The 25,406-nt window shown below is 43.4% G+C and overlaps 1 protein-coding gene across 2 annotated transcripts in view; it reads left to right on the top strand.

Moving 5' to 3' along the window:
* The first annotated feature begins 7,584 nt into the window (after window positions 1-7,584).
* Window positions 7,585-25,406, top strand: part of SCYL3 (SCY1 like pseudokinase 3) — a 38,708-nt gene continuing 20,886 nt past the window's right edge. The window contains exons 1-4 of one of the 2 annotated variants that reach the window (XM_026509404.4): window positions 7,585-7,790; window positions 12,577-12,793; window positions 21,778-21,963; window positions 23,877-23,990. In XM_026509404.4, coding sequence (XP_026365189.1) covers window positions 12,629-12,793; window positions 21,778-21,963; window positions 23,877-23,990 — 465 coding nt within the window. In that variant the 5' untranslated portion in view covers window positions 7,585-7,790; window positions 12,577-12,628. The remainder of the gene's footprint in view (window positions 7,791-12,576; window positions 12,794-21,777; window positions 21,964-23,876; window positions 23,991-25,406) is intronic. The other variant, XM_026509407.4, reaches the window with a different exon arrangement.

The following is a 25,406-nucleotide window of genomic DNA, read 5'->3' as shown; positions in this document are numbered from 1 at the left end:
GATTAAGTAAGAATAATAGAAAAGGTAAAAATCAAAGCACCAACATTTGGCTGGTTGGTTTTCCAATAAAAGTCCTTTTTAAAAGGTACAGGAATGGTGAGCCTGGGTGGCTCAGTCGGTTAAGCATCCGACTCCATTTTGGCTCAGGTCATGATCTCAGGCTTGTGAGATGGAGCCCCACGTGGAGCATTGGGCTCTGTATTGGGCATGGAGCCTGCTTAAGATTCTCTCTCCTTTCCTCCCACCTCTCTCTCCAACAAATAAATAAATAAAAATTAAAAATAATTAAAAGGTGCAGGAGCAATAGCCAAACTAGAAGAAAGCATCTCTGAGCTAAAATGGATTTTTCCCTACAAAATAGTAATCGTTTTTAAAAATGGGTATGACATCTATTTTGATGTAATCTAGAAAAATTCTTTAAAAAAATGAATTAAAAATTCCATAAGAATCTTGAAAAGAAAGACAAAATGCCTTCCAAGAAGCAGTCTGTCCTCAGACTACTGACATTAAATGGCCCCAACTAAAGAACATTCCCCGGCCCTAGAACAAAGGGAAATTTACAGGTTGCATGTGTGCCTGGCAGGATTTCAGATTTCTGACGATCCAGTTAACTTCTGCATATCTCCCACTGCTCGCCTTTTGGAATGAGAGCATCCTTGGTGATTATCCAGTCCCTGTCTCAACCATTGTATGGGGACAGAGGAGGTGGCGAATAACTTCTTACAGTTCACAAGTCTCCGAATCAAGAGGAACCATACTAGAGGAGAACCTGAAAACCACACCCAAGAAGTCTCGTCTTAAAAAAAAAAAAAAAAAAAAAAAAAAAAAAAAAAAAAAAAGGCCCAAATCCTCCAAATCACAAGTACTATGCCTTCCTCAAACCTCCTTCCTTTGTCCTCACATCTATCACCACCACAAATATCTTCCTTTAGACACAGAGATGATGAGTTCATGAGTTATTACCTAAGTGAAGAATAATGGAGAACAATGTACCACTCTGAGGTGTGAATAATTTAAATTCATCTCTTAGCAAAATTATCAGTTACTACAAATCATGATATCTCAAGACATTTAGAAATATTTTGATTACCAGAGGTCCAATATACAGGACTTTGCAGTGTCAAAAAAAAATACTTTTATTTGATCCTCATGATCACACAATATAGAAACCCTGCAGCTAATTGACCATGGAAAGAGTTGTTTCATGTGAACATCACCTCCTCTACTCCTTTTCTCTTCCAAGCCTTCTAATCTTGCTAGGTTGGTAGTTTGGGGAACTCAAGTAAGTGATTCTGGAATCTGGAGGATGTTAACTGCTACTTAAAAGCAGAATAAATATCTCTTATGAGTCAGCTTTTTCCCCCTTGCCTACAATTTACCAGTGTCTCAAGTCTGCTGTGTAATGAGCACTGGGCTCGTGCATCGCTGTGAAGTCGAACCCCATGGAGCACGAATATCACAGCTTGCGCCAGGTGGGACAGGGAGCAAGGAATGGCCAGACCCCAGGATGCAAGTTAAGGAAGCGTTGCTTTTCTCTTAGCTTAACTTTCAGAGCTCATTTATTTCCAACGCCGGATATGAAGGAAGCAGTTTTAATTCAGTGATTTTGAAAAGCAGACCCACACAAGTTGGGGGAGCTCAAGGTATCTGCAAACTCCAGAAATGCAATGGAATACTTTGGAAAGGGAGGCCAAGCTTATCAATCATTTCTCATTGAAATTAGTTGAGTCTAGCTACTCGTTTTGTTTCTGAGTATTTCTAATGCTTTGTGACTATTGCCAATTAATTTTCCATTTTTCTGACACTTGACTTTTAATAATGTCACCAGCTAGACTCCAAGACCTTACTGCCCACCTGCTTGTCCTCACAAACTTTTGCCCCATATTTTTCCTTAAGCACTTCTTTCCAGCTGACCTCTTAACTCAGGCAGATGGAAACTGGAACTGCCCTTCCAGGGATAGTGACTGCCCGACAAGGCCTCCAGCTGGTCCAGACCACCCAGGCCAGTTTGAGTATAACCTCTGACTCCCAGTGCAATGCAGATAGGACATGGAGTGACTTCTAGAATGACCAACAACTACCTTTACCATAATATAATACTAAAATCTCCACCCAGGGGGAGCACAAGCCTCATTCACATAACATACAATGTGTGTACAGGCACGTTTCCTTAAGGTGCGTGTGAGACTTTATTGCCCACCTCTCCATCCCATAACAAGGTTTCCCTATATAAATATTCTTCCTAACCCTAAATAAAAGGAGCCCATCCACCTTTGCTCCGGGAGTCACAGTTTTGGAAGCCATTCCCATGATCTCTGTATTTGCTGCAAATAAATTTACTTTGTGCAGCAACTCCCCCTGATGTAGTTTCCATCTGCAACTCACCAAAGTGGGAACTCTTGTTACTTCGGTTACAGTAACAGAATATGACATAGGCACTTGCTACTGATGTAGAGTTCTCTTTTGTTACAGCTGTTGCACAATGACTTGAAAATGATAGCCGTGCTCCTTCATGTACACACGTATGCCTGCTCACACATGTGACATGGGTTTTTTTATTGAGAAATAAATCACATACTGAAAAAGCCACCATTTAAAAATGTACAATTCGGTGTTTTTTAGTTTATTCACAAGGTTGTGCAACCATCACAGCTATCTGATTCCAGAACATTTTCATCACCCCAAAAAGAGACTCCATACCAACTGGCAATTCCCATTTCCCCTCTACCCTCAGGCCCTGGCAACCAATTCAACCAAGTAAATTTGGAGACCTAATTGGCTTTGCTCAATGATTCAAGAATGGAGCAGCATACCATCTAGCAAGTAAAGAGGAGCTCTGAGCAGTTGTACAAAGCGTACAAAGTGGAAGGTTTTTATAGGAAGGAGGGTGGGCAAGAAAGTTATTACTAAAAAAAAAAAAAGGGTTGTTCCAGGCAAGGTCACTTTCCTTTAGGGAGAATGGGGGGGGAGGGTCTTTTTTTTTTTTTTTTTTTTTAGATTTTATTTATTTGACAGAGAGCACAAGTAGGTAGAGTGGCAGGCAGAAGAAGAGGGGAGATGAGCGCAGGGCTCGATCCCAGGACTCTGGGATGGTGACCTGAGCTGAAGGTAGATACTTAACCAACTGAGCCACCCAGGTGCCCCAGGATGGGGGGGATCTTATCATGCAGATGATCTCATCTTCCTGTGACGGATGGAGGGTCCATGTGGCAGACTCATTGGGACCCATCAGAGAATTTCTGACTAGCCTCTTAAGACTACTTTTCTGGGGAAGGTTGAAAGTGCAGCTAGATTAGGTAAAGGCCTGGTTTGGGGACTCAACCTAAGAGACACCATTTTGGGCCTGTGGTTTTCTTTTTTAAGATTTTTTAATTTATTCCTTTGACAGAGAGAGAGACAGCCAGCGAGAGAGGGAACACAAGCAGGGGGAGTGGGAGAGGAAGAAGCAGGCTACCAGCAGAAGAGCCTGACGTGGGGCTCGATCCCAGAACGCCAGGGTCACGCCCTGAGCCCAAGGCAGACGCTTAACGACTGAGCCACCCAGGCGCCCCTGTGGTTTTCTTTCCTAACAATTCATTTATCGATATTTGTTGAGCTCCTGTGCTAGGCATCTTTCTAGGCACCTGAAGATCAATCAATGAACAAAACAGAGATTCTTTTCCTTGTGGAACTTATAGTAGAGGAGAAAGAAGCCATTCAAATACAATTTTTTAAAAAGGTAGAATGAAGTCTCTCCAGCAAATATGAGAGTCACAGGTTGATCACCTTTTCAGTGATGCTCTCTCTGGAGGTCCATCTAAAGTAACCCCCTTTCCTCTCCTGTCTTCTCCCTACCTCGTTGCTCACTAAAACATTAGGGCGGCAGTATGCTACAGTGGGTAAGACTATGAAATCTGTAGGCAACTACTTCATGACACTACCAGCTGTGTGACTTGGTTCGACTTAATTGTTAGTGGCGGGTTCCTTCCTGGCCTCCTTGCTGACCTCGTTTCTTGAGTTCAGCCAAGAAAGAATTCAGAGACAAACTCTCAATAAGCAAGAGTTTAATTATAGAATCCAAAAGCAAAAGTACACTCTCAAGACGGCAACCATACTGAGAGTCTAGATGTCTTTTCTTTTTATCCTTGCATGGCTTATGGGTCATAGCTAGGGCAGTCTCCAACCACGGCTGCTTCCAGTCGTCTAAGAGACTCCTCCTAGCTGTTGAGTGTGGAAGTTTGGGCCCGATATGGCCCTTGTCAGAACTCTCACGGCAGCCATCCTCCCTAGGAGGGGTCAAAACTGCAGCGTAAATGTACTATAATGAAGCTATCGGTTTCTGTAGGGCTGTCAGTTATAGGGAAGAATGCATGCATATCCTCCGGGGGTCTTTTCCAGCTCTTTGTGCCCTGGTGGTGGTTGGCAGTTTCTTGGATTTTTGTCTTTTTAATGGTTGGAAAGTCCCAGGGCACCTGGGTGACTCAGTCCATTAAACGTCTGCCCTCAGCTCAGGTCATGATCCCAGGGTCCTGGGATCGAGCCCTGCATCAGGATCCCTGCCAGTGGGGAGTCTGCTTTACCCTCTTTCTCCCCCTGCCTGTGCTCCTGCTCTCCCTCTCTCTCTAATACATACATACATAAATAAAAATTTTTTTTAAAAAAATGGTTAGAATGTCCCATTCCCTGATCATGTCTAACTAACTTCCTACTCCATCATAACCTCTCTGTACATCAGTTTCCTCATGTGTGACATGCTGTTGATGTCTGGCTTAAATGAATTTAACTCCAAGGTATGCCTCTTTGGCATATTTGATTATTCTAAACTGATTATTTTTAAGAAACTGCAGACCCAGGAAAAGTTCTAAAAACTGACTAGAAGTTACCCTTTTGTAAGAGCTATTTACATATAGAAGGGAAATTTCCATTCATAAAAGAGGGTAGCCCTAAATCTCTAGAAACTGTTATTGATGGAGAAGGAATGGATTTAAACCTTATCCTTGTTTACTGGGCTTTTCTTGGTAACCTTCCCAAAATCCCCCCCCCCCACCTCTACCCCTTCTGTCTTTAGCTGGAGATAGTATTTAAGGTGATGGTTTTGGTCATTTTGGTGAGTTACTTAGTTTTCCTGGGTCTTTCCCATGTGTACGGGAGGTACACATGTTATTAAACTTTTGTTTGATTTGTTTGATTTTCTCATGTCAATTTAATTCTCAGTACAGCTGGAAGAATCTTGAAGAACAGAGTAGAATTGCTCCTCCTCAACACCTTGTTTTATTTTTTAATAGAACTTACCATTGTACAAACTGACCTTTGTTCGTTTATATGCTTAGTGTCTATTTCTCCCCTAACCCATCAACCTCCTAAATTTGAGGCCTATGAGAACAGGGAATTAATCTTGCTTTGTTTGCTGATGTTTCCAGTCTGTAGAGCAGAGAGGCTGGTACACCAGGAACATTTATAAAGTGTTCGCTATATTGAGTAAGTAAACAAGGAGCAAATGTCAGGAAAGCCTTAGAGGAATCAGGGAAGTGTAGGGTCATTTAGCTCATACCCAGCATCGGACAACAGTGGCTTGAAACTTCGTAGGTTGGTGGTGGTGGGCAGGGCACTTTGCAAAACTAAGACAACATTTCTAGCATTAAGCTACTCACACATCCTCAATCACTTAAAAAAAAAAAAAGTTTTATTTGGGCCCCTTGAGCCCACTTTTTGGCGATGATTGTGTCTTCCTCTTCCTTCTTTCTTAGCTCAGTACGTGACACAGAAAAGGTGTGTGTTAAATATTCGTGGCATAAACATAAGTCTGTAACATGAGGTTTATGTTCTGCAACACTTGTATAGTGTTTAGAGTTTACAAAGCGGGCCGATATTCCTTACGACATGGATATCATGATGTCTGTTGCCAACTTGAAATTACTTCAGCATTGACGGTGTAATGTTCTGTGTGAGTTAATTGTGAAGCAGCTAGCATTCTAGTAATCCACGCCCTAGAGGTAGCTAGCTGGAATCACACCAGAAAGGCTACATTCCAGAGGTGGAACTACAAATACTTTAGCCACCTGGATTTTTATGATGACACCGGATGTTTTGTTAATTATCATAATGAGTGTCAGAAATGGGTATTTATTGACAAAAATAACAGCTTATTAATTATCATGATGAATACTAGAAATGGACTTTCAAAAGAATTCACGATGGGTGAATTGTTTAAACTATTTTAGAAAATGCTCTCTACATCTGAATAAACAGAGTCTAGAAATTCAAGGTGTCCTCCGCCTTTGGAGATGCCATTTGAGGGTGCTGGCTCTACCACTGGTCCGAAAGATTTCTGGTTGCCAGATACTGACTACACTGATAACAGAATTCTGCCTCTGGAGCACTGCACTTCTGCTTCTCAACTTTCTAGTGCAAGGTGGTGGTCACTTCGCCCAGACTGTATTCTTCTCCAATATGGTAGTCACTACCCACAAGAGACTACGGAGCATTAAAACATGGTTAGTCCAAATTGTTTAAAAAAATATATGTATATATCAGATTTGAAGACAGTACAAAAGCGTAAAATATCTCAACAATTTTTTATATTGAATGTATGTTTAAATGACAATCTTCTGGATATATTGTGTTAAAATGTATTAAAATTTACTTCACCTCATTTTTTTCTTTTACTGTTTTTAATGTGGCTACTAAAAATTTAAAGTTACATATGTGTCTGAATTCAGTTTCTGTAGGACAGTCCTGACCCAGAACAGAGCGCTCAGCCTTTGTCAAGCTTATCCAGCGTGTTAAATACTGTACGTGTCTGCTTCCTAATAAACATTTGTTCAATACATTTCTGAACAAGGAGCAAAACTTGGCTTGTTTGCCTTCATTTAACCACATGAGGAAATTGTAGGATCCTTATATCTTAAACCTTTTCATCTACCAGAAAGAACCTGAAAGTTTGGGATGATCAAATTATTTAGGTCAGCTGTCAACAATGAGGGTGAAGAGCATTCAGTAGTAGCGATGAGAACAGGGAAAACTCAGTTTAAGTCGTTTCAAAACTATTAGGTATATTCCCTTTATTCTCACATCCTATTAAGTAGAAACCATTAATATTACTAATAAGTACTATTAATATGATTAGTCCCAATTTACTCTTCTGGAATCAAGCGTAATTTTAAACTTCCCGTCTCAGTGGCTTAAGCCGGAACAACCTCCACCTCCGCCAGCTTCAGCCGGCGTTCTGCACGACTTCGGGCCACGCAACGCAACCAACCCCGGCCGCCGGGTTGAGCGACGTCACGCTCCTAAAAGTCCAGGCTAATTTCCATACTTCTCTGCTGCGCCCCGCCCCTTTACCATTTGTCAGAGGCGACGGCGGCCATTTTAGGTTCGGGCGGATATCACATTAAAACTGCGCGGCTAAAGGCCTAAAGATTAAAATCAAGACAAACTTGCGAGTTCAACTTAAACGCCAAGAGAGGAAACAGCTTCACAGACCAACCAGGCCACTGGGAGCGGGAAGTGAAGCCGAGACCAGCACCGGCGCCCGCACTCAAGATGGCATCGGCCTAGGAGTCACCTGTGCGGCCGCTCTATCTCGATTCCGGGTTCGTTCGCCTCAGTGGTGGCGTCGGAGGGCTGAAGGCAGGCGTTCTGTCCGGTTTCCGGACCCATCTCTATGGTGTCGGAGGGAGCATACCCCCTGAAGATTGTGGGTGTAGTGGCCACAGCCTCACAGGGTAGGCGAGGGTGGTCGGTGTCAACAGGGGGCGAAGAGGGGACCGGAACCAAGACCCTCGGCCGCCTCCACCGCCGCCCTCCCGCAGGTAACAGGGAGCCCTGCGCCGCGTTCTCCGTCAGTGCGGGACCGGGCCGCGGGGGAGGGGCCGGGCCGGGAGCGGAGGCGGTGGGCGCGCGCCCCACTCGCGGGTCCGCGCTCGGCGCGGCGCGGCTGCCGGTTGAGCTGTGTCCTCCGCCCCTCAGCCTCCCCCTGCTTGTTCCGGGGCGCTCTTGGGATCTGGGCTTCGCGGGCCACCCCCGCCCGGCGCGTAGCTGGCGGCCGGAGCTAGCGAAGGAAGCCGCGGAGCCGGGCCGCGCGGGCAGGTGTGGAAGGTGAGGGGCCAGCGAGCGGGAGCGCCGCCCCCGCCCCCCGGCCACCCCCAGCGGTGGCGGTGGGACCCCGTTGGCCCCAGTGCCGCACTCCCCGCCGCGGGTCGGACGAGTGTGCGCGGCGAGACGGAGCCGGGCGGCGCTGCCCGAGCGGTGGGAACCGGGGGTCGCGCCCGCCCCGGGAAGCCGCCTGCGTTCTTGCTCCAAGACGAGTGCCGGGCCCCCGGAGGCCCAGCTGGCTCTGTGCTTGCACAGTGCTTTTTAATTAGAATAAAGACGAAACATTTCTTGGAAGAATGTGTTTAGGAAACCATGTGAATACGGAGTAGGGTCCTGAATTCCGGAATCACCGTTTACTGTAGTTTTTAACGACCTGCGTGCATATCCACGTAACATCTCAAATCCTAGCTGAAATCATACTTCTTTTGGTCCATAAAGGCTTCGTTATGTATCGCTGGTCAGCTAGCAGTGCTGGACTGAGTTCAATGCAGGGAATATGTACTTGAAACAGATCAAAGCAATGGGCCAGGGTTACGTTATCGCCGGATAACAAAATATCAATCAGCATAGGGTGTCCTTAGAACTCACGATGCAAGCCATTATCTTTGGAACATCTGAGCAGAGAGAGCTAGAACCAAGATCATCTCGATTAAATTTTGAGGAAGAAGAGAGAGTTCCCCAGATGCCATGGATTTCTTAGTTGAGTGTATGAGTTGCCCCGTGACCTGGACTAGCGCTTGCATAATCCACAGGTGGCCCAGAAATGTGATGTGCTGCCCAAGGAAGCAAAAGTTGGAGGAAAATAGGTGAACCAGTTTTTAAAGAGAAGACCTTGATGCCTATTCAAGTCAGAAACTGCCTCCGCAACATTTTATTACAGGAAGTGGGGATGGTAAATTCTGCGAAATAACTATGCTGGGGTCACAGTATTAGACAATCCTTTTCTTTTTGTGACTTTTTTTTCTTGTGACTTTTTTATTTCAAAGCAGTCAACAGCACATCTTTTTATTGCCACCTAATAAAGTTTGCACTGCACGTAGGCTGTAATCCCTGCTACTTGGAGAGCATTGCACTCCTGGTATAGGTAGACTTCTGTCGAGGTCAAGGTTAATCGTGCTTTCAAAACAGCAAAGTGGCATCCTTTCTCTCAAGAAAGGGAGTCATTTCTTTTTTTTTAAGTTGTATTTCTTAGTGTCTTAGGCCCAAAATATACACTGCTAAGAAAAATTACCAGTTTGAACCTCATAAAGCTTTCATAACTCTAGGTGTTGAAAAGCCCAGTGTTTCCACAAGGATGTATTTTGCTATTTAGAAATGACTAAGTTCGGCGCCTGGGTGGTTCAGTCGGTTAAGTGTCTGCCTTCCGCTCAGGTCATGATCCCAGGACCCTGGGATGAGCCCTGCAGGGGGGGCTGCTTCTCCCTCTCCCTCTGCCAGTCCCCCTGCTTGTGTGCGCTCTCTCTCTGTCAAAAAAATAAAATCTTCAAAAAAATGACTAAGTAAATGTCCATTGCTGTGCCTCTGCAGACTCCGTTCATTTAGCCAGAGCCCCGCTCCTCAATCCTGGTGACCATCTTATCTCCTTTGGGGACGAATAACAAACCTAAACAAACACCATGATATTCCGCGAAGAGGATTTTCGTTTTCTTGAAGTTCCTTATGTGTTGATGTTGGAGAGCTGTTTTGTGGCAAAGAGAGAAGGAAGTTAGACTAGCCTCAGATACACACTTTTCAAAGTATCCCTTCTCTAATTGCTCTAGTCTGACTGGTTTTTCAAACCAAGGAGTTATAGAGTTTTCTGCTGACGAAATGGCAATTGGTTTCAAAGAACATTGACCCATTCAAGCTACCTCAGATGGACCTCTGGCTACCCCTGATTGTAGGGATGTCAGCGAGGCAGGGAGGAAATGGATTTGCAGCTTCCCGATTTGGGCTTCCCAAAGCCTCAACATGGAGGCTATAATGTAATGCGCCCCTATAAATCTGACTAAGCTGCTCCCAGCCTTTGCTTTTCCTTCTGCTGCCAGCTGCCTTCCTCTGTGCTGGCCAAGTTTCTGCTTCTTCATGGCTTTGGCTCCCCGTAGCCTTGACTCTACATGGCGTCCTTTTACCCGTAGCTAATAGAAATATCTCTTGTTCATTCAGATTCCTGAGGCAGGCAAGGATCTGTCCATTTTAGCTCTTCATCCAGGCCATGATCAAAGCAGTGGGCCAGGGTTACGTTATCGCCAGATAACAAAATATCCATCAGCATAGGGTGTCCTTAGAACTCACGATGCAAGCCATTATCTTGCATCCAGGCTCACGTGTGAATTGACAGGCCTTTGGCCCAGGGAAGGCAGGCGCCTGACCGATTAACTTTGCCCTAGAGGAGAGGAACAAGACCCAAGTACTGAACATGACCCTCAGTTTGGCGGGGGGATTGTCAAAGGTAGCGCGGGCACCACACCATTCCAGAACAGGGGACTAAACAATAGTTGCTTTTCCCTGTGAGCCTACATGAACACTCATTTTATTTGTTTGTAGTCCTAGTAGTGACTAGGACATACAGTTGAGATACTTGGCATTTTTAATACTGCTTTTTCCCCCCTACTGTTCTTAAGCTACATTGCAAAGTAGGTAGCAGCTCAGTGGGTTTGTTACAAAGACGATTTAGTTCTTATCCTCAGAAATATTCTTGGATTTTGAATAATTTCAGCTTTAGATAGCTTTAGCCCTTGCACGTGTTGTGCTCCTTGTAGGGTGATGTGTGTGGGTCTGTGGGCACTTGGAATTCTGTGTGTTAGGTATGTGTCTTGAGCAGCATTTCATACTCTGGTAACACAGTGTTGTGTGGAACTTGACGAAAGTGGGGGGAAAATCTCAGTAGTGGGTCTGTGTATGATTGTTGGATATATATTTATTTAAAGGATGGGATTTTTTAACTGGAATTTTTAAAGATCTATGTAGAATGTTTGGCCGTGTTATTTAGAACTAGCAACTTCTTGCTACGTTGCCAGAGTTAGTTAAGAACCCTCTTTATGTTTTATTTTTTTACACTATGGTAAAGCCAGAGCTGCAAACCGACACACAGTTTTTCAAACATGTAGTTTGGCCTCTCCAGGTTTAAATAATTTGAACTAACATTGAAAAGTATGGAAATTTCCACATAAATCTTCAGGCTCTTGGATCCTTACGGTAAACGGCATGATCTGGCAGCTCGGGAGCTGCAGTGCTGGTTGGAACTTGGGGAGGGCTGCTCCTTTTAGAGCGCAAGCCTCCTGGGCAGGTGACTGCCACCCACGGTAGGCCCTGTGCTACTCTAGGGACGCCGCGGGACTGCTCCTCAGTCCTGCCGTAACCGTGGGAATTTGTATCCCTGTTCTAGAGAAAGATATTTTTTATTGTAACAGATTGGGGAGGTGCGGACATGTGTCTGCCTGCCTGTGAATTACCGTGATCTGACACCTGCCGCAAACCTCTCTCAATACTTGAGCATGTGTTTTCAAGTCTTTCTGTGTACGTAGCTGTATATATATGTAGATACATGCTTAGATGGAGACGTAGATATATAATGTATATTTCTCTTTGAAACAATGTTATTGAGGTATAATTGACCCGTAATAAACCAAACATATTTTAAAGCGCACAGTTTTATAAGTTTTGGTATTTGTAATCACCTGTCACCACAATCAAGATAATGATTGTATTCCCCCCAAAGTTTCCTTACACCCCTCTGCAGTCCTCTCTTCTCCCCCAGCCCCTCTACCATGGCCCCCGCCCCAGGCAACCACTGATTTATGTTCTGTCATTATAGGGTAGTTTGCATTTTCTGGAATTTCATGTATGTGTGGGTTCTGTAGCATTTGGGATGATACAGTTTTGCACTTTCTTTCCCCTGTGTACTTAGCGCAAGCGAGAGGAACAGTGAGGGTGCACTCTTTGTCATGGTCACCGCCCTTTGCGTTCAGTGACTTGTCTCTTCCCTTTCCCCTTGTTCTGCTGGTGTTGCACTGCTTTGCTTGCCCCGTGTGAGCTCCCCACTTGGTAACATGTTTTTCTTCGTTATTAGAAATACTCTCTAGGTTGTAATGTTCTTTTCATAATTTTAAGCTGTTGTTTTGTATACTATTATACGGAAGTTTTCTCACCGATGAGTAATCAGATGTTGCAGCCCTTTCCTGTGAGGCAGGGTGTGTGCCCGGGTTAGGGAGCCTAGATGATCTTATCCTGGTTTTGATCGCCCTCGTGCTCTGGAATGGTCTCCGTGGGAGGGGATGGGGCGTTGGGGAAGGGCAGTAACTGCCGGTGACTAGTTAAGTGCATTTTCTGTAGAGCCGTTGGTGGTTGCTTGACAAGCATGGCTGGTAACTGGCGGAGCATTTGCCATTTTTAGTGTCAAATGGCCGCTTGAGGGGGAGCAGAGAAACGAGTGCGTTTGGGTGGCGGGGGCTGGGTCCCTGGGATCTCCGGTCCCTGTCGCAGACAGACTCATGTTGGCCGACGTTTTCTGTTTCCTTTCAGCTCGGCTTGGCTCTGTGGAGGAGCGCGGCAGCACTGCCTCACCGCATGAGGGATGGGATCAGAGAGCAGTGCTTTGAAGAGCTACACGCTGAAGGAGCCCCCTTTCACCTTACCCTCTGGACTTGCCGTTTACCCCGCGGTTCTGCAAGATGGCAGACGCGCTTCCATCTTCGTGTATAAGCGCGAAAACGAAGACAAAGTTAACAAAGCTGCCAAGGTACCGTGACGGGTGACGACTTACAGTTAGTGCTTTCTGCCGTCTCGTTTTCTATTAAAAAACATGAAATTGAAATTACGAAAGGTCAAAGGAAGAAGGTCATAAGGAATAGTGTTTTTATTCATATCCTTTAAGAACATGGTTCTCCTTACTTCGTGCGATAATCTCCCAATTTGCGTGACACGGTCGGGTACCACAGGTATGGCCAAAAAGCTTCATAAAACTCGGTGCGATAGCTTTTAGCATCATATTTTTTTAGTGAGAAAGTTTGGAACGTAATTTTACGTGGCTACTATAAGGTAAAGGTAGTTAATCTAGCTTAGCAAAAATCTCTAAGTGTCGACATTTTGGTAAGTTTATTTTTTAATTTGTGAAATTTATTTTTATTTATTTTAATTTTTAACATCCTAATGTTTGTATTTTAGTTTTTAAATTTGAGTATAGTTGACAATGTTACATTAATTTCAGGTGTACAACATAGCGATTCAACTTCTCTATACGATATGCTGTGCTCACCATTAGTATATTGATGATGGACCTAGAAATAAAATATTTTAGGAACTGTGACTACTGTTTTTTTTTTCTTTTCCCGAGGTACTGTGAGGTCCCCGGAAAGATTGTTGAGCCGGAGTGTTGGGCTGGACGCCCCTGGACACCCCAGAAAGAACGTTGGGCTTGGGCTCTCGTTCTTGCTGAGGAACCTTAGTCAGGTCATTCACTTTTACAGGCTTCAGTTTCCTCTTCAGGGAAGAGGTCCTCTCGGCTTGCACCTTCTGGCTGCTGCTCCTGGAAGGGCACCGTCAGGGGACCCTGGCCTCTTATCAGACAACATGATTATACCTTGGAATATAATTCGGTAAAACAGCCCTAAGTGTCATTTTGAATTAGAGAAAACAAAGGTATTAGTTAGTATTTCCTTGGCTATTGAGCCATTCAGATTATCTTCAGGAAGGTTCTGGAGGAAAAACAGAGTTGTGGCTGTTCAGTGTTAATGGCAGGCACACTGTTTTCAGCTGGACTTAGAGCTTTGTTTTGTTAAAATTAGGATCTGTATTACCATGAGTCCCTTCGTGCAAGAAGTAGGAGACATGGATATCTATTTCATAGGTCTTTCTAAATGGCTTTTACCTTTTTTAATGATTATAAAGGGTTTTAATATATATATCTATATTAGTAATACAATTTCAGCATTTTATTTGTCACATCAGTTCAGTATTTGATGTTATGTCTTTGATCAGGCATGAAGTTAACAGTTAAAAGATGGTGCCTAAGGAAAATGTTCCCCTTGGGATGCATTTTCTATTAATTGTGGTAAAAAAAGATAGCTGGCTGTTTCATTGCTAAGTAATTTCACTTTTTGGTAGGACCGTGTTTTTGTCTTTTCCATCCCATCCAGGAACTGTTAATACTTTTTATTGTGATTTTGTAAAAGATAAAATCCTTTGCTTCACTGTCTCATTCTTATATGCAATTCATATCTGACATACTTCTTGCTATTTTCATTTAATGGGATTTTTATAAGTAAAAAATAGGGTGATTAGGATGATTATTACTAGTGAAATACAGAGATTTACCATCTTTTTTTAGTTTTTTTTTTATAAGACCATAAGATTTTTTAACATTATATTACTCTTTATGGTGTATGTACCAAGAAAGCTGAACAACCCAGATCATAAAATTTTTGTTTATTTTTTAAGTAGGCTCCACGCCCAGTATGGAGCCCAGCACGGGGCTTGATCTCACGACCCTGAGGTCAAGACCTGAGCTGTGATCAAGAGTCAGGTGATTAACCAACTGAGCCACCCAGGTCCCCACATCATAAAGTTTATAAAGGAAAAAAAGATCCACTGTCAATGTTTGAGGACTTCTGGGCTGGAGGAATTTCACAGCTTGAGAGGGAACATTCTTCCCCTCTTAGTACATACTCTCCTAAATCGTGGCTGAGTCTTTTCCAGTAGTTTTTACTTGTCTCTTACGTTTTACGGGCCGTTCTGTGACTTTGAATACCTGACACATGAATCTGAGGAATTTGAAATGGCAACAAAACGATAAGGAGTTTGGATTTAGATCACAGCACTTGAAACAAGGTGTCACGTTTCGTCAGGTTTTAGGATCTTGATTTTCCTGGATACCGAAACACGGAAACAATATAGTCAGCTCGCCTCACTTTCTCTGGAGTGCAGCTCGCAGGCCTCCCTCTGATAGTTTTAGTGACCACTGCAAGAAGATATACAGTGTTTTCCTTGCAAATATTGTTAGGTCGTGAGTGTGCTCTTCCTCTAGTGTTATCAAGAAGTAAAAAACAACAGTCACAGTGCCCTGTGACCTCTGGAATACGCAGGCATAACCTTTGGCCACAGAACAGTATTAGAAATTCTTCGAGTCCATCAGACCTCATTTTATCTTGAATTCATTAGCTATAATAGTATAATTTTCTCACTGGTGGTTATGACTCATTTCTAATGGATAGTGAATAAGGAATGATAACTCCTAAATCAGAATTTGGGTCCTGTGGCTTGCTGCCATCTGAGTGCTTCGCTAGGGCGTCACGGTAAGGACACACATAGAAGGATTCCTGACTGTCTTCGTGCCACCAGGGCAGCCACAGTGGCCCCAGGAATACGTATGTGGATGCCACGCACAGGCCTTGGGAGAGGTATGCGCTTCCTCATGGTGGATTCAGGCTGCTTTCTGGAAAGTTGGGCAGCATTTTTGAGAATGCACCTTGTGTGGTGATGAGAAGTAGAAGAGACGACTGCTTGCATTGATCGCTTGCGGAATGCTCTACCGCTCTCCCTTCTGTCGACATGTTCTTTTTGTTCCTGTCCCCCTTAGGCCTCTTCTGTGCTACTTACGGCCCTTATTCCAGTAAATCAACTTCCCTATGTTGTCAGCTTTTTAAAAAAATATTTCCTTCCCCATATATTGAAAATCTGGTTCTTTCATAAGGCTCCTGAGCATAATCCACTCAGAGCTTCAAAAGTACCCCCTCCCCCATCCCTCAGGTGTATTGGGCGTGTCCAGAGGGCGCAGGCCCCTTCCCAGCCGCCCCCCCCCCCCCCCCGCCAGTTTTCAGTTTTCAGACTTCACGTTCTCCTTTCCCATCTGGTGATTACGACCATCTGGCCTTCCTACCCCAAGAGAAGTATCTGCCGAAACCTCTTGTCTGAGCTCCAGACCCACATTCTCACTTGCCTGGGGATATTCCCTCAGCATTTCAAATGCCAGCTTTCCGACATAGGATCCTTTCTCCCTTTCCCTTCCTGCACTTTGTTCCTCGTTTCTCATCTAACCTCTAGGTGTTGGCATTTAGAGACAGTGTACTCCCATCATTGTCTCAGGTGTGCATCTTAAGGGAAGAAGGAAGAATATTTCTCCCTGAAACTTCTTGCTCTTGAGGCATCTTGGTTATTTTGTCATATTTCTTCAACAGAGTAAAATTATGGCTTGCTTCCTGTCTAAAACCTTGCAAGTGAGTTTGAGCTAAATAATGACTATGTTGTGTGGTTCTCAAAGTGAAAGAGCAAACCCAGGCAGAATGGGTAATGAAAAGCTAAGCCCCTAAGGCTTGAATTACTCTGCTATAGCTGAGTCATAACGCATTCCTGAAAAGTAGAAAGACTTCATATTCAGGACTTGACTTTCACCCTTAACATCTCTGTGTGGTCATGGATAAGTATCAATATGGGCAGACTATCCAGTGCTACTCATTTTTAATGATAAATAAAAGTCCTTACTCAGAATCCTCTTTCAAAGGCCAGCGCTGGAGCAGTGCATGGGTGTAACGGGGATTCCGTAACTTTGGGACGGATACTTTTCTTTCTTTTCTTTTCTTTTCTTTTCTTTTCTTTTCTTTTCTTTTCTTTTCTTTTCTTTTCCTTTTCCTTTTCCTTTTCCTTTTCCTTTTCCTTTTCCTTTTCCTTTTCCTCTTCTCTTTTCTTTTTTAAGATTTTGAGAGAGAGAGAGAGAGGGTGAGAGAGAGCACGAGAGCAGGGTGAGGGGCAGAGGGAAAAGCAGATCCCCTGCTGAGCAGGGAGTCCGATGCAGGACTCGATCCCAGCACCCCGGGACCATGACCTGAGCTGAAGGCAGACGCTTAACTGACTGAGCCACCCAGGTACCCCTGGGACAGATACTTTCAAGGCACTCCTTCCACAAAGTCCCCTTTCCCCACCAGAACAAGAGTCATTTATCTCTTTGGTTGATGTTCAGTGAGAAAATCTACTTACACTTAGCAGGTGTATCTCGTCACTCCCTCTGTTCTTTGAAGCAACAGAAGCTTGAATCAAGAAATGTTTCTGTTTGATTAACTGCTTACTTTCCTGTGAATCTGTGTGCGCAATTTAGGCAAAATACTATGTGTGCTGAAGAGGAGAGACAAATGAGGTTGTTGCTGCTAAGTGCCTCGGTCAGAATCATGCAATGAGTTATTCCTTCCCTTCTTTCTTTATTACCCAAACAAGTCACTGTGGACCAAGATTGCTGCTGGGAATGTAGGGTTAAAAATGAATGAAATTTATTATTTCATTTATTGATGGGGTGAAATTTACTGACTATATATTTCCATGCCAGTACTCAACCACGTAGTATTTCTCCTGATTTACTAGTCTGCCCTGAGTATTAGAGGAATGAAAGAAGGCACATAAAACTTAAGGAAAATATTTAGAGCCTTAAGAAATAAAAGCTGAATGAATATTTTTTCTTCAACAGACAAAAGTGAAAAGTTAAAAAGTATTTAATTTTTGTTTTGCAAATTATTTGAAATGATTCTTAAAATGCAAAAATATGAAAGAGGCTGCATAATTTTATTCAGAAACCATAGCTCAGAAGACACTTGCAAGAAGTTCTCTCCACTTACCCATAGTCCTTCAGCCAGCTCACTAGCGCAACTCAAGGCGCCTCTGGGTCTTTGCTGTATTTATATGCATATGTATGGGTTATTTTAAAGGCATATGTACAGATCAATAATTCATAGTTGCTAAAGAATTAACAGATTTCTACTTAAGAACAAACAAAAAATCCTATTGGAGCTATTCCTAGAGTTGTCAAAGTTTGAGATTATTTTAAGAAAAGACACTAGACAAATCCATCTCCTCAGAAGACGCTCGTGTGGTTTTACCTAATAGACAAGTTTGAAGCAACTGATAGAAAACTTGTACCCATGCTGTTACGAGATCTCATATTCTTCCAAGACGGTTATTTTGGAATGTTCCATACTAAATGCTTATTTGTGAAAATGAAACCTGATGTTACTTCGAACTTGTCTGTTAGGTAAAACCACGGTAGAATCCATAACTCGGGATTGCGCAACGTGATTCGTTGCGGTTTGGGGGAGAAAATCAAGAATGTCTGTTTAAATTTACTTTTAATCTTTTCTTTCAGTACGTTCTATAAAAAGTATTTTATGGTATTTGTATTTTATTTATATATATAAACGAAATGTGTATTATCAGATACATAATATGAGCTACTAATGTTTGTACTGGTGTGAAGTGCGCAAATAAAAATGTTTAGTGCTAACTTTTCTAGATTAATAAAATGATAACAATTTTAAAGATGGTGAAATATTTTTAAGGAAATTAAGTGCTTGATAGATAAAAAGTAAGAAAACGAGATCAACAAAAATAGTCTAAGGTACTCATCCATTTAAAATGATTTTATGGCCCAGCATGGAGTTTCTGGGACTCTCTCCTGGATTTGTAAAGAGCATGTGTTCTGCAGTCACTGGGTCTAGTATTTTCTAAATGTCAGTGTGATCAGGTTTCCTGTGCTTTCATTTATTTTTCTTGATTGTTTAGTTTTGCGAGTTCTGTTGATTGCTGAGAGAAGAGTTTGAAAATCTCCGACCATGATCCTGGAATCGTGGAATTGTTTCTCCCTTTCATTTTTGCTTCGTGTGTATTTTGAGGCTCGGCTATTAGGAGCTTACACCTTCATAGTTGTGATGTCTTTTTAATAAATTGTCCTTTTATTCTTTAAGAAATGTCCCATTTGATCTCTTGCAATACTCTCTGTCTTGAAGTATATTTTCTCTGATAAGAATACATCCACTCTAGCCTTCTTATGCTTCCTGTCTTAATGGTATATCCTTTTCTGTCCATTCAGTTTCTATCCACTTACCTATCTCTGTATTTTTAAAGTAAGTCTCATAGTCAGCATATTGTTGGGTCTTCCTCTTTTATCTGCTCTTAATTGGAGTGTTTAGATCGTTAACATTTCATGTAATTATTAATGTTGAATTTTATTATTCGTTATTTGTCTTCTATTTGCCCCCTTTTGGATTTTGTCCTTCTGTTCCCCTTTTCCTTTTTTGGTTTATTTAAATAGCTCTTAGTATTTCATTTTTTCTTGATTTTTCAGCTACGTTTCTTTATATATTTTTTAATGGTTGCACTAATGATTTCAGTTTTAGAACTAGCTCTTAATCGTCTGTCTGTGGTTAGTACTGTACCAGTCATATAAAATGTAGAAACCTTGGGATCAGATAGATGTCTCCAGCCCCCAGCCCTACTGTCCTTTTGCTGCATACATATCAACTGTACACACACACAGATACACAGTTAACCCCTGACACTGGAGTTAGGGGTACTGATTCCCCGCACCATCAGAAATTTGTGCGTAAGTGTTGACTTCCCCAAAACTTAACTACTAATAACCTGCTGTTAACTGGAAGACTTGCAGATAATGTAAACAGTTGGTTAATACATCTTGTGTGATATGTATTATATACTGTATTTTTACAGTCAGGTAGGGTGAGGAAAATGTTGTTAGGAAGGTCATAAGGAAAATCCATTTACAGTGCTGTGCAGTATTTATTGAAAAAAAAAATCTGCATAGACGTGGACACACCATGTAAACCTGTGTTGTTCCGGAGTCACCGTACACACACATTGAAAACCTCACCCAGCAGTGTTGTGGCGTCTGCTCTAAACAGTCATACATATTTTAAATAAGAGGTAAAAATGTAGCCTTCAAATCAGTCCTGATATTTTATCATTTCTGCTGTTCTTCCTGCATTTCTGGGGAGCCGTGTTACCCTTTGCTGTCATTTCCTCTTCAGCTTGAACTTCTTAATCTTTTTTTGTAGAGCAGGTCTTCTGGCAGTAACTCTTCTGTTTTCCATGATCAAAAATGCCTGCATTTTACTTTTGTTTCCCGAAGGATATTTTTGCTACATAATTCAGGGTTGATACTGTTTTTTTCTGCCAGTGCTTTCAAGGTGTTCCCTTTGTCTTTTGGCCTCTGTGTCTTCTTCTTTTTTTTTTTTTTTTTTTAAAGATTTTTTATTTATTTATTCGACAGAGACAGAGACAGCCAGCGAGAGAGGGAACACAGGCAGGGGGAGTGGGAGAGGAAGAAGCAGGCTCATAGCGGAGGAGCCTGATGTGGGCTCGATCCCACAACACCGGGATCACGCCCTGAGCCGAAGGCAGAAGCTCAACCGCTGTGCCACCCAGGCGCCCCTGGCCTCTGTGTCTTCTGATGAGAAATCTGCATCATTCAAATTGTCATTCCTCTCCACATAATATGGTTTTTTTCTCTAGCTGCCTACGAGATTTTTTATTTATCTGATTTTCTCCAGTTTGATGATAATGTGTATAGATGTGTTTTTCTTTGATTTATCCTGTTTGGTGTTCATTGAACTTCTTAAATCTGTAAACTTAAGTATTTGGCTGAATTTGGAATGTTCTCAGTCATTGCATTTTTTTATGCCCCAATTCTTTTCTTCTCTTTTTTGAGACTCCAGTTATATATGTTAGACCTTTTGTTATTGTCACACAGTTTCTTGATGCTATGATCATTTTTAAAAAAGTAAAAAAGAACTTCTTCTATTGGTTAACATAGCCAGGTTCCCCGACACTTGCCTCTGCCATCTGCATTCTGCTGTTGAGTCCATTCATTGGATTAGTTTCTAATATTTTATTTTTCCTTCCTAAAACTTCCACTTATTTTAAATAACATTTGTTTCTCTGCTGAGAACTTCTTTCTATTTATTTCCTGTTCTCCTCTACCTCTAGGGAAGAATGGTTATAATGGTTAAATTGCTTTGAATTCTGATAATTCTAGTATCTGGTCCATCTTGGGGTTGGTATTTGTTGATTGTCTTTTCACTTGTTTATGGTTCTTTGTTGACTAAAAACATTTTGGATTGCATCCTGGACATTCGGAACGGCACGTTGCATGAACTCTTGGTTCTGTTAAAATCTTCTGGAGATTGTTGATGTTCTTGATTTAGCAGACAGTCACTTCCCTTTGGTTCAGGCTTCAAGTTTTCTAACTACTCTCTTCCCACCCTTCCTGTGCGTGGTAGTTCAAACCTCAGTTCGTTTCTCAGCATTTGCTTTTTGTTTGTTTTTTCCACGCTGGGTTCAGGAGTTAGTCTGAGACCCGTGTGACTGTAATAGAGAACTAGAGCATCTCCTTCTCCAGTTCTTTCCCCTCTGGGGTATCCTCATACTCAGCCTTGTCAGGGCTCCTTTCTGTCCTCCTTCCGGCCAGGAAGATGACCGGTCTCTGTCAGAGTTTGAGCCAGCTTAGCTACTCAGCTGGGAGCAGGGCCAACCCTAAACCAGAACACGGACTCCCGCGGGTGTCCCTTCTCCTAATTCTGACTCCCCTGCATAATCTGCGTGCTTTTGTTTACTTGGCCGAGTTGCGAGGTCATTGTTTTCGGTACTTTGTTCGGAGTGTATTGCAGTGATCCTTGGGAGGCCCGGGCTCCTCAGGCTCACACTGCCCAAGGGACCCCGAAGTCTCTGTAGGATTATTTAAATGTTGGTAAAGTGAATGACATCAGGACAGGTCCTAGATACTCCTGTGCCTTCTTTGAAACTTTAGGGGGGTAGGTGAGGAAGGTAGGGAGCTGCGAGGGACCTTGGTTGCAAGTACGTATTTGCTGACCCTGACGGCGATGTGTCTGAAACGACCGTTAGTCTGGTTCTGAGTCATTAACTCTACCAGCGCTCCCGTTTGTATCTTCGAAGCATCTGAAGACACTCCGCCACCCGTGCTTGCTGCGGTTTTTGTCTTGCACCGTGGAGGCAGATGGGATTCACCTCGTCACCGAGCGCGTGCAGCCTCTGGAAGTGGCTCTAGAGACGCTGTCCTCCGCAGAGGTCTGCGCCGGGCTCTACGACATCCTGCTGGCTCTCATCTTCCTTCACGACAGAGTGAGTAGCCCGGGCGCGTCCGCCTCGCACGCTCCGACGGTGACCGGCGGGGGGGGGGGGGGGGGGGTGCTTTTAAGTTACGGGACGCGCAGACGCAGAAGTTCCTGTTCTTACTTGAATCTTCCTGAGGGCAACAAGCATGTTGGAGGACGCAAGAAGGGCTCCAGACAGGCGGTTTGTGGAGCGGGCAAGGGCTTCTCCGACCCAGTTTTTTATAGAACTTTATTTCGGTTTATACCGTCTTCCTCTGGTTTGGGGGAAGTCTTTACCTAAAAGTACCCGCAGCTCGTATTATTGTTCTTAAGGCAGAGATGAAGCCTTAACGTTCATGTTGCTGTGGACCAGGGTTCCTCTTTGGTTCCAGGAGTTTTGTTACATTTTAGATTTTGAAGGAAGAAACGACCATTTCTTAGAAAAAGGCAGAGCTTTACACACTCCTTCTCATTCGAGTACGTGGTGCTTCTGAGAGACAGGCTCTTTTTTTTTTTTTTTTTTTTTTTTTTATCTAAACATGAGGGAGAGAGAGAGAGAGAGCACAAGTTAGGGGAGGAGCACTTGAGAGAGGGAGAAGCAGACTCCCTGCTGAGCAGGGATCCTGAAGTGGGGCTCCATCCCAGAACCCCAGGATCATGGCCTGAACCAAAGGCAGATGCTTAACCGACTGAGCCACCCAGGCGCCCCAAGAGACAGCCTCTTAACACTGTGGTCAGGTTTGCTTTTAAGGGGATAAGGGTGTAGTGCCTATGTTTACTTCTGGTCTATTTCTTGACAGTATTATTGAGCTATTTCTTAATGGAATTTACATTCTGAAGTACTAAGGCCTTTGGCAGGCCTCCAAGTTTAAAAATTCCCAGTCACAAGTTAGAAACACTTGGATTTGACTCATCTCAGTGTATTTGTTTTTAACTTTTTCTATTAATGGGAGACAGATTCCAGATATCACTTTGGATTTATCGCCTCTTAAAAGTATGTCTAAGATTCATATAAATAAGAATTATTAGTGCTTCACATGGAGGAAGCACTTAGCTGGAGAAAGTACACGCACATGGTAGGAAGCTTAGATAGTGGGAGAGTGCAGATAGGGAAGAGTAAGCCCCCCACCCTGAGTCCAGCGCCCCCCCTCTCTCCAGAGGCAACCATGGTGATCATCCATCCAGAGATGGTTGGTGTGCGTATAAACCAAATGTGCCTGTGCTTATTCTCCTTTGTTTTTTCTCAGATGCAAAAATTCCATACATACTATTCTGAACCTTCCTTTAGAATATATGTATCTTGGAGTGTTTCCTATCAAAATTTGTACATACTTGATCTAATGTGTAGAATAGTTAAAATGCACTTGTCCACTGAAATGATTTCTGGTTTGGGAAAAAAACATACACTTCAATCCTGTTCTCATTTTCTTCTTCCTTCTCATTTATTTGTATTATTTTTTATAGTTTTAAATTTTGGCACTTCTTTGGTCTGTGAGGTATTTCTGGTGGTCCTTATTCCATTTTCCTCTTCTTCAGGCAGGATTTTTTAATGTCTGCTGATAAGATTTCAAGGTGAAGTGGTCTGGGTTCATGATAGAATGTAGGGGAGAAAGAATTTAGAGGAAAAAAGTAATACAATAACGTATGGGAGCAAAGGATGTAGGCTATAAAGACTTGTAACCTCATGTTTCAGGAACCCTCGGTTCTCCTGACACCTGTGGAAGCAGGAATGTGCAGCAAAGAAAAAGCCCTTCCACTGCACTTCCCTGTTCTCCAACCTCATGATGCTGAAGCAGACTTATTCAGTCTGTCATTCCATTTATCATGCCACGAGTGAGAAGACTTGCCATTATCTCTTTTTGGTGTTCAGTATTTAGTTTTTTAAAACTCCTACTTCAAAAAGTCTAGTGGCAGCCTCCTCCTGTTTTTTTTTTTTTCCAGGGACACCTAACACACAACAACGTCTGCTTATCATCTGTGTTTGTGAGTGAAGATGGGCACTGGAAGCTGGGAGGAATGGAAACCGTCTGTAAAGTTCCTCAGGCCACACCCGAGGTAAGCCAGGGGGCGGGCCCTCTGTGTCACTCAGAATTTGATAGCGTTTTGGTATGTAGTTCTTACCTAGGGATTTTCCTCCGGTGTTAGGATGATCTTAGGTGTTTTCGTCAGTGCTCACATTCACAGAACGGCAGGGGTTTATTCTTCAGGGGGCCCCAGCCTTCATTTCTCATTGTCCCCTTATTTGATAGCTGAGGAACTCGAGACTGAGAAGTACACTGGCTCGGTCAAATTTTTTATTAAATGTTCCTCCCCTCTGCTCCTCTAGTACCCTGTCCTTAATCACACCACTTATGTTTAATATTGAAATTACCTCTGTCTGTCTGTTTTCTTTACCAGTGTTTGAACTTCTCGAGGGTGTGAGAGTCTCTTGTATGTATCTTTACATCTCTACCTAGAGTGGTGCCTGACATGCATTAGGTACTCCGGAAGTGTTCACCAACAACCGTCCACATTGTCCAGAGTCACGCACTGTGTCCTAACAGCCAGAGTTAGGACCCATGCATCTTAACTCCTCCCAGGGGGCTGCTGTTGCTGCCTCTCTACCTCTTAATGGTTTTGTCTGACCACGATCTACAGATTTCCCTCCTAGGTTAATGAACCTTTCTCTTCTGTTTTGCTTCTTGCTTTCGCCATTTTGCCCGATGCCACTAGACTTGCTCCTTCTGAAGAACAGAACAAAACCAAACCAGTCCCATCATGGCAGCCCTGCTGAAGTGGCGGCACGCCGACTTACTGGCTCGGTCTTGTTTCCCCTGTTCTCCCGTGGGGCTGCCACATGTCGGCCATGTTAAATGTGCACCTGCATGGGCTCTTGCCCAGTTCAAATGCTACTTCCACCACAGAGATGCTCCTCTGATTATTTCTGCCCCAGTCAATCCCTTTCTTCTCAGAATTTACCTTACATCTAATTAGTATAACAGCACATAATTCATCCCATGACTGATGTTCCACATTCTTTGCCATGGCGTAGAAGGCCCTCCACAAGCTCTTCTCCAGCCTCCCCTCAGTTTCACAGATCACTTCTAGTTACTGAGCTGCTCTCTGGTCACCCCCGTGTTCTCGCAGGGGCGGTACTCCCGCACCCTCTTCTTCCCTTGTGTGCCATTCTGTTGCTGGGATGCCTGGCTTCCCCTGGGCTCTCTGGAGAACGGAAGATGAAGCTGAAGCCTCAGTTCTAGTCTCTCTGTGAGGGCCTCCCCTGGGTATTCCCTACCCAACAAAATTCGTCCCTCCTCCCGTGCTTCTGTGGTACTGAGCACGTCACTGAAATTCTTAGCTTACGTTCTCGGTTGTGAACACCTGGCTGGGGGCAGGGAATTTACCGTATTCCTTTTGCATTTCTCGTGCCTTAAGTGGTGTTTAGGACATAGAAGCTCTTTAATAATCTTTGAGTCAGTGAATGAATGTCCC

Source organism: Ursus arctos, unplaced genomic scaffold, assembly GCF_023065955.2.
Source record: "Ursus arctos isolate Adak ecotype North America unplaced genomic scaffold, UrsArc2.0 scaffold_2, whole genome shotgun sequence".
Classification (NCBI taxonomy): domain Eukaryota; kingdom Metazoa; phylum Chordata; class Mammalia; order Carnivora; family Ursidae; genus Ursus; species Ursus arctos.
The sequence above is the reverse complement of the archived record's forward strand: the minus strand, read 5'-3'. Positions and strand labels throughout refer to the sequence as shown.